Genomic DNA, 9975 nt, shown 5'->3' on the forward strand with positions numbered 1-9975 from the left:
TCAGATCTTGGGGAAAATAATTTCAGTGGATCAGTAGTTGTTGCAAATGGATTGCAGTAAAATGAGGCAAAATGGGAGAAATTCTGAACAATCTGTACAGAACAATTCTTGATTTGAAGAGGACAGGGAGCTACAAAAGGATTCTGTTTTTCTTTCTTAGTTTTAAATAGGAGAGATAAGAATCTAGCAGAAAGATAGGAAGGAGCCAACAGAAAGGGGAAGATCACAGCTCTGGATCAGGGTCATTTATTATCTAGAAGGATCCTTTTCCATGATAGTAGGAGGAAAGATCATAGGAATATAGCTGCAATATGTTTTTATATTTATCACAAAAGTTAAAGGAATGTGTGGTACAATTTTGAAGAGAATGGAGATTTGAATTGCTAAGGAGAAAGCTGACTTAGAAGATATGGAAGGCCAGGCAGTGTGCAGCTTAAAGTATGGTAGAGATATTGGAGTGGTGCCAGACCACAAGACTTTTTTTTTTTTTAAACTCCTGGCAGTACTAGTGTTCAGGTATTGCAAAATAGAGGAGCAAAGGCAGCTATCTGGATTAATCTAGGCTTGAAATGTTTTGAAGCACAGCTGAAAAATGACTAATAGGGCAAGGATGAAGTTATTGACCTTGAAATCTACTCAATTAGGGAAAGAAGGGAAGAGGGAAAACTAGAGGAGAGAACTAGAAGCCTTAGAGACATCCAAGGACAGATGAAAGAATGACCAAATGAGAAATCTTAGAGAAAATAGGTAGTTGTGGCCAGAGAGAAGTTTGCATTTATTCCTTAGAGACTGAACTGTTTTTGATGATAAAGTCCAGGAACATTCATTTAAAAACAGGAGCTAAATTTAAATGACTAAACTATATCACTTGAGGAAGGAAGAAAAAGAAGAAAGGGAGGGAGGGAAGGAGAAAAGGAGAAGGGTGCTACTTACCAGATGTCTCCTTATGATGCTGCTGCTGCAGGGTTGCTTAGGAACCAGCTGGAGAAATCACAGCCACAGACTGTTACAGAATTCTGAGTTTGCCAAAGTTTCCATGGCTCTCTCAAGCTGTTCTTGGTGCCTGAATACAGAATGCTGGTGTCAAACTGGTTTCTCTGCCAACAAGGGGAATGGGAAAATATCATTGCCCTTTGTAATCTGAAAATAATCTAGGCAAGCAGTGATAAGTCATGTATGTATTTTTCATGGTTTAATTTTTATTTCTAGATGGGCCTATGTCTTTAGAAATGGAATCCAGTAGAAATGATACCAAAGATGATCTCGATGTAAGTACCGAAAATGGAATTTTATCCACGTATGCAAGAACTTTCTAATTTCTTGATTTACTAGAATAGAATCTAAAGCTTCTTCTCTCTTTTAGCAAATGAAGTTCCAATGTAACATTAAAGTTTCTTCTTTTCTGAATTGTAACCTGTGGAGATAAAGTACAACTTGCAGGCCAAAGATTTAAGTTAGTTTGCTAGTTGACTATGAGTTTATATTCCCCTCCTTGAATTTTTACCTGAGTGTCTTAAAGTACATATTTTAGTCAGCTTTTTCACTGCTGTGACTAAAAGACCAGACCAGAACAACTGTAGGGGAGGAAAAGTTTGTATGAGGGCTCATGGTTTCAGATGTCTTAATCTACAGAAGGCTGACTCCATTCCTCGGGGTTCATCGTGAGGCAGGACATCATGGTGGGAGGGTGTGGTGGAGGGAAATGGCTCACATCATGATCAGAAAGCAGAAAGAGAGACTCCACTCTCAAGATACAAAATATATACCCAATAGCCACACCCACAACGAACCACTTCCTCAGGCCCACCTGCCCCGAGTTACTACTCATTTAATCCCATCATGGATTAATTCACTGATGGGGTTAAGGCTACAACCCAATCATTTCTCTTCTGAACCTTCTTGCTTTGTCTCACATGTGAGCTTTTGGGGGACACCACATCTAAATCATAACAGTACATTTTGTTTACTACATTTACAATATTGGTTTTGGTTATTTTGAAAATATAAGCTTTTTGTACTTTCTTGTGTTTTAGTATCTGCTTGATACAAGATTGTATATTTTGATACTCTTGGACTATATCTGTGTTTTATCTTTAACCAGAATATTACTTTATTGATTGAAGTTGTTTTCTGTTGAGTTAATAAAATATGTATAGTAGCTAAAATCTAACTGCTGGGTTAAAGTGGAAAACTGAATCTTTCTCTGTAGCTTTCTAAGACTGTCAGATTGTTTTCTACACATGTGCCACTGTGCTTTCTTCCAAGCCTAAGATTTTCAGAAAGACTATTGAAAATTTTGTTGTTGTTGTTGTTGTTTTAGTGACTACCTGTCAATTTGTTACAGAATTCCAATGTGCCTGATTCATCTCTCCCTGCTGAAAATCAAGCAACTGGCTCTCGCTTTATTTTTTCACCTCTTCCTCCAATCAGAGGTCCATTGTTTCCAGTGGATCCAAGGAGTCAGTTCATGAGAAGAGGACCTTCTTTTCCTCCACCTCCACCTCCTCCAGGAAACATGTATGGAGCATCTCGAGATTATTTTCCACCTGGCCCACCACCCCCTCCATTCCCAAGTAGGTTTTTTTTTTCTTTTTTTAAGTTCAATATGTGCTTTGCATGGTAAATCATATGTTAATTTTTCTTTCTATTCATGTAGTAAGTAGTACAGTGGAGGAACAATTTTTTTTTTTTTTTAGTGTTCAGTGAGTGTGCCATTACTTTTCCAACTGAAAAGGCATCCAACCATCAGTTAACCATAATGAAACTTCATGTATAGGCAAAACAGAGGTAGAGATCTGGATTAATCTAGGCTTGCAATGTTTTGGGTTTTTTTTTTTTTTTTTTGGTACCAGGGATTGAACCTAGGGGACACTTAACCACTGAGCCACATCTCCAGCCCTATTTTATATTTTATTTAGGGATAGGATCTCACTGAGTTACTTAGTGCCTCCTCGTTGCTAAGGCTAACTCTGAACTTTCGATCTTCCTGCCTCAAGCTCCCAAGCTGCTGAGATTACAGGCATGTGCCACCACGCCTGGCTTGAAAAGTTTTTAAGTACAACTGAAAAATGACTAATAGGGCAAAGCTATTGATTTGTGGCTGAAGGGATTAAAGTGATTAAGCTTGATTTGTCTTAAGGATGTGGAATTATTTCTGAATTTTAGTAGTCCAGAAAACCATTGACTTTTTGCAGGTCTTATAATAAGACTAAAGTTATCTGTATATTAATTGATAGAAAATATTGAGCAATAGTTAAAATAATTACAGTTTATATGGCAGAATTAAAATTAGTGGCTAAAGTATTTTAAAAAGTCATTTTCATAAGTAGTAGTCTCAAGTAGTCCCACATAACACCTAAGGTGTATTTATCATGGTTGGCCTATTTGTTGAATTTATTGAAATTATTTCATGGTCTTATATAAGAAAAAATAATTTTTGCTTTTATGGTCATACTTTACCATTCAGAACTATAGTTTTCTGCAGAATAAATTATGATTACCAAATTATAGACAAAGCTTATTAGTTATCTGATGTAGTCATTCTTTTATTTCTTTTCTATTTTTAGTTTTAGATGAATTAAAATGAATTTTGGGGAATTTTAAGATGTTGGTGTAACTGGAAATGTTTTAATATAGTGTCAAGTCAGAATCACTAATCTGAATATTAAATTTGGTGAAACAATTTTTTTAAAGTAAGTTTGTATATTTTGAAGTAATTTTTAAAAATGTTGATAGGATAAAAATTGTGTCTGAAATGAATGATATTATCATTAATCATATGTAGTTGAAGAAAGTACCTTTTTTCAATGTAAAAATCTGTTAGATCAAATAATTATTCTGGTGTCAAATTTTGAATATAAGAATAGGTACTGGAAGTTATAAACTATAGTGGTTTAATAGGGCTACAGTACAGGTTCTTAAAGTTAAAAATGTTTTTTACCAATCTCTTTGAACAGTGAGAAATGTCTATTCACCGAGGGGTTTTCCTCATTATCTTCCCCCAAGAGCTGGATTTTTCCCCCCACCCCCACATTCTGAAAGTAGAAGTGAGTTCCCTTCAGGGTTGATTCCGCCTTCAAATGAACCTGCTACTGAACATCCAGAACCACAACAAGAAACCTGACAATATTTTTGACCTTTCTTCAAAAGTAATTTGACTTATCTCTTATTTTTAGTTTAAGTAACTGCTGTTACTTAAGTGATTATACTTTTGCTCAAATTGAAGCTTAATGGAATTATAATTCTCAGGATAGTATTTTGTAAATAAAGATGATTTAAATATGAATCTTATGAGTAAATTCTTTCCATTTTATTTTATTCTAGATAGTATAACTATTTTAATTTGATTAATCCACTATTACATAAACAATAATGGGAATTTTATATAGGTAATCTTGCAGTTGGGGATATTTTAAACTCCAAACAATGTGTCTTTATGCCAAGAAATGTATTTACTATGATTGTAGCAGATGTGAAAGTAACTTTATGCTTAATGAAATACATTTTAATTGATTTGAAGTCTTGTTTGGCATTGATGATAATAAAAATCAGCTAGTTTTTCCATAAATATGGCTCCATAAATTAGTTTTTTTTCCTTGCACCAATAACTTTGTGGGCCTTTCTGATTTATCTTTTTAAAAATGTGCCCTCTTTCTTGCAAATGGACATGAATGACGCAAAGCTACAGTATAATTCTAATACTTTAAAAAGTAAAAATTGTTCCTATTGTAAGGATAACGAGGACATTGTCTAATGGTGAACTTTAGAATTTTGATCTTCTTAGTTGAAACACTGGTTTTCATCTATGGTTTTGTTTTTTCTCTATTCTTTTTAATTTGTAAGATATTTACTATATTTTCTGTGGGGATGTTGGATTTGCTACAGAATAATTGTATTGAGGCAATGTGTCATTTTGATCTTTGGACTCAGTATCTTTAGCGGGTTTCAGGCTTGTATCTTATTATTAATCTTGTACGTTCATGTGATTTTGAAAGGAAAGATAATGAAGCCCACTAATAAGTATCACAACACAAACAGTTGTTTTTAGTTGTTGATTTGACTTTTTTCTTCAGTGGCAAAAGACAGAAAATTAAATATTCTTGAACACAGCAGTGATGCATTTGTAATTGGAACACTTCATGCTAGCATTTCCCAGATGTTATTTGGAACTGTGGTCTTGGGAGGTATTTCTTTTCTTCTTCCATTACCATCTCCACCTTGGAGAAAAGGGTAAAATGCTTGGGTAAAATATTAAGTGAAATGTTTGTTTGCTGTGGTCTAAATGTGTCCCTCCAAAATTCATGTTGGAATCTTAGCGCCCAAGGTATTAGGTGCCACAAACTGGAATGCTGACTTTGATGGTAGAAACAAAACAAGTCAGGTGAGAGAACAGACAGGCAAGGCTTTTAATAGGCCTGCTCCTAAGAGAAGGGAGATGCTGCGCTGGCAGGAGAGTGTCAGACTGGTTTCCCAATAAAGGGAGAAAGCTAGTTTTATTCTGATGAAAGGGCCTCTGCCAGGGGAGAGACTAAGGTTTAGGAATGTTAATTAGCTCTAGTTACGTTTCACAGGTGTGTTTTCCTTTTGCTATGAGCGTGATTTAACTCTGAGGAAGGCATGGTTAGTCAGTTGTCTTGAAGTCAGATATTAGTTTTTTGTATCAATGCCACATTCTGTGTAAACATCTGTCTTGCGATGAGTTGCTATAGCTGTTAAGAGAACACACAGGTGGAAAATAGAAGAGAACACAAATCATGGCAAATAACAAGGACCTTAGGAATGTGCTGTTTTGATGGCTCCTCAATTTTTATTCTTCATGTGTTTGTCCTTGAAGAGTCATGGCAAGAGCATCTTGGCCCAAATGACACACCTGGTCTTTGACCGTGATAGGGTTGTTTAGAGGGAGCTGTGTAAAGCACATAAAAACTTTTAATAGCTAACAGTCTATGAATTAAGGTGGGAGAGCATAGGAATAAACTTACACTGTCTTTTAATGTCTGTCAGGCCATGAGTTATGGTGGTCTCTAACTGTCTGAATATTAAGAACTAGGGATTTTTGGGAGATGATTAGGTCAGAGGGTGGAACCCTCATAAATGGGATTTGCTCCTTTATTAAATAAGACCCATGGGAGTATTATAGATTGGATATGAAGTATCCTCCATAAACCAAATTAATAATTTGAATGGATTGCTGGGTAGTAACTATAGATAGGTGGAGTGTGGCTGGAGGAAGTAGGTCACTAGGGGTGTACCCTTAGGGATATTTTATCTTTAACTTTTTTTTTGGTTGTAGTGCCAGGAATTGAACCCAGGGCCTAGTGCATGCAAAGCAAGCCCTCTACCAACTGAGCTATATCCGCAGCCCCCTTGTCTCTAAGTTCTTAAGAGTGCCCCCTGCGCCCTCTCTGCTTCCTGGCTACCATAAATTGAGCAGCTTTGCTCTGCCATGCCCTTCCATCATGATGTTCTCCGTCATCTTGGGCCCAGAGCAGTGGAGTTGACTGACCATGAACTGAACTTCTGAAACCATGAACCTCAAATAAACTTTTCCTCTAAGTTGTTCTTGTCAGGTATTTTGATCACAGTGATGAAAAGCTGACCAACACAGGGAGCTTGCTTGACCCTCCTACCGTGTAAAGATGTGGCAAGAAGGCACTATCGGTAGTTAGAAAGTTAACCATCTCTGGAAACAAATTCGTCAGAGCCTTTATCCTTTGGGACTTATTAGCCTCCAGAACTGCAAGACATAAATTTCTGCTGTTCATTAGCTTACCCAGTTTATAGCATTTTGTTATAGCTGCCTACGTGGTCTGCTGTAACAAAAAAGCCAGATTTCAGAGGAAATAAAGACTACTTTTTGAAGATGGGGAGTGAAAAGTAGAAAAGAAATAGGAAAGACATCTTGAACATTCAAATCAATTGAATTTTTTTGTTTGTGCTAGAATAGGAGAGGCCTGTCATAGCTTAAGACAGAAGGAAAGGAGAGAAGAGGAGGAGAAGGAGGCAATAGAGAACTGGAACAAATTGAGGAAGCAAAATCATAGGGGAGGTAGGGAGAATATGGGATAAGAATGTAGTAGAAGACAGGAAGGCTTGCTGTAGGCTTGTAGCTTAATGTACTTTGGGCTTATTCAATAAATAAACATTTAGCTTTGAAATATTTTTACTAAAGTAATATAAAAAATTGAAACAAATCAAATAATAGAAAATATCTTATGATAGTAAGATAGTATCCTCAGCTTTATGTCTCTTGTTTAATTGGTTTTAAAGAATTTAAGAATGTGTAAAAATTTCCCTACTTAATTCAGGTGATTTTACAATTTTAGAAAATATGCTTATATCTCTTAATTCCTCTTTTACTAACTTGATTTATCAATTTGTGACTTGATTCCTTGAGATGGAAGATTGGGATTTTGGCAATAATTTTTGTATTGGTATTTTTAAATCTTAATATATTTAAACTTCTATTAGTATCCCTGCCCTTAATTCTACTTTCCTTTTTTCCTCTACCCTGGGCAATGTACTACTTTATATTAGCTATACATTTTTACTTTCAAATTTGCTAATAACTATAATTGTGCATACAAGTATAGCACTTCTTCTGTAATTGTTCCATCGTTGATCTAAAACTTGAAAATCATTAAATAGCACTTGTGTTAATATAATCATTTAAATATTATTCACTATCATACCAAATCATGTATTTAGTTTTTACTCTTTTGCTTATGAATTCCAGTGACATAATTTTTGGGTTACTCAGAAGAGAATGCTTTTGATCTTCAAGGTCAAATCAGTAATTTTTTCTTACCTCTCTCTTTCTTCACTCATTTGCCAATAATAGCATAAAATAATGACACATTTTAGTTTGCTTTATCTTTGGACGAATTGGCCTTGGGGCAAATACTCCCTTCACTCTTCAAGTGTGCTTTCTTTCCTTTTTTTCCTCCTCATGTTATTTGTCTTTATTATATACCGATTTATAAAAATTGTGTATTTGTTCTTTTTATATGACAGACATCATATTCTGATTTTTAAAAACTTCTCTTTCATATCTTTTCTGTTGAGCTCGTGTGTGTGTGTGTGTGTGTGTGTAGTTTTTTATTTTAAGGACTTTTGTTCTGGAGGTCTTTGTCCTCCTGCTGCAGAACAGACTGTTTTCTTTCTAGGCCCATGAACAGAGTCTGCTCTTTTACAGATTTCTTGGGATTGCTCTACTGTTCCATCTGGATCCTAGACCCTCTGTCTTACTGGTTTTAATTTTGTTTTTTTGTTTCTTTTTCAGTCTTTTATTTTGCTGAAATTCACTGTCAAGTAAATTTTTAAAGGAAGGATATATGGAATGTAAAATTTGTAAAATATCTATTAGAATTTTAATCTTCTACTCCCATTTTTTTGGTGTTTTTTTTTTTTTTGGGATATAGAATTCTAGGTCAGACATTTTTATATTGTTCTTTTCATAGCAGTTAATGCCAGTATGTTAAATTTTAGTGTCCATTGTTGCTGATGAGAAACCTGAAGAGAATTTTATTCTCTTTCCTTTGTTGAACTCAATATTTTTTCATACAAAAACTTAAAAAAGATTTTTTTCCTTTATCTTTGGTGTTCTGAAATTCACAATGTGGTGCATCTGTATGTGACGCTTTTTTAATTCAATGTTATGTTATATAGGTTCTCTGATAAGCAGCTTCCAAGATGGAATTGGACATTGAATGGAGATTGAGGAAGAACACTGTGAAAGATTAAGAGAAGGGGGTGCAGAATTTTTTGGAGAGAAGACTATAATTCAGGTCTGACATCTGTGAATGGGAAGAGGGAAGGAAGGAAGGTTGGATAGGAACAGTCACAGTGTAGCGCAGCTCTGAGAGAGGGCAGATTGCCTGTTAGCACAGTTCCCCATTGAGTAGGAATGGCTCCTTTCTAGCTCCCCTGGTGTGTTCTCTCCTTGGCTTGGAGCAGCTCCTTGGAGGAACTTTGTTTTGATGTGAGTGCTGAAGCATAGCAGCTAGACTGTGTCAGGGTGTGTTCACATGGAAAAACTGGGCAGCTGTTTGACAGAGTCTGAGAGGATGGGAGGATGTACTAGTGACCTTTGGGATTATTTCCAAACTAATTCTTTGGATGTTAGAAGGAGAAATTCATTTTTGCATCTAATACTTTTCTAAAACAATCCTGAGAAGAAGTTAAGGCTGTTTTAGATATAGCCTTAGGAAGCAGGTTTATTTTTTATTTTTAGATTTTTATTTGTTCACTTTACTTATACATGACAGTAGAATCTATTTTGGTATATTTATACAAACATGGAATATTTCTCAGAAGCAGATATTTTTAATTTAATTTTTAGAACCAAAATTGTTTAAGAGGATGTACTTTAAAACTTTCAGTATGAACTGAATTCACTTCATTTTTCAATTCTGTGTCTGGATATCAGATTTTGGGGAACTAAGGATCAGACTTGGTTTGGTGTGATGTAAAGAAAATATATAATCAGGAAATAAATGTTTTTTTTTTTTTTTTTTGCCATGGGTTCATTAATAGGGGAGAAACATTTCTCTCAGTTGAAACTTAAGAGCCTTCTGTTTTCTGAATTGCTTTTTGTTTATGGAAGAAGGCTCACATTTTGGTTCTAATTAGTTGACCAGCTAGTACGTAACACTTTGCCATCTGTGGACTGAAGTGGCATTTTCACATACATACCATGTGTATGAAAATGGTGCCATCGTTAGTTCATACGTTATTCATTGTTTGCCTTGGGTAGAGTTTGTGCCATGTTAAGTTCAGCCCGACATTGTAAGGCCGAAGTCTTTAGTTTCTAAAGAAACTAGAATGAGAGCATTGTTAAGATTGTGGATACAGTTAAGAGTTGAAAAGTTCAAAGAAACAACCTAAACAATTAATATTTTGTTATTGCTTCACTGAAAAAATATTACATGACTGACTAAAGTTCATTTTCTTTTATAAACTCATGGAATTATGAAT

General features: G+C 35.2%; 1 protein-coding gene across 1 annotated transcript in view; it reads left to right on the forward strand.

The window, feature by feature from the left end:
- Mia2 (MIA SH3 domain ER export factor 2) overlaps nucleotides 1-4281 on the forward strand; it is a 106091-nt gene extending 101810 nt beyond the window's left edge. The window contains 3 exon segments of the mRNA XM_047538624.1: nucleotides 1210-1268; nucleotides 2345-2573; nucleotides 3957-4281. Coding sequence (XP_047394580.1) covers nucleotides 1210-1268; nucleotides 2345-2573; nucleotides 3957-4123 — 455 coding nt within the window. The 3' untranslated portion in view covers nucleotides 4124-4281.
- The last annotated feature ends 5694 nt before the right edge of the window (nucleotides 4282-9975 follow it).

This window comes from Sciurus carolinensis, chromosome 2 (assembly GCF_902686445.1).
Source record: "Sciurus carolinensis chromosome 2, mSciCar1.2, whole genome shotgun sequence".
Lineage (NCBI taxonomy): Eukaryota > Metazoa > Chordata > Mammalia > Rodentia > Sciuridae > Sciurus > Sciurus carolinensis.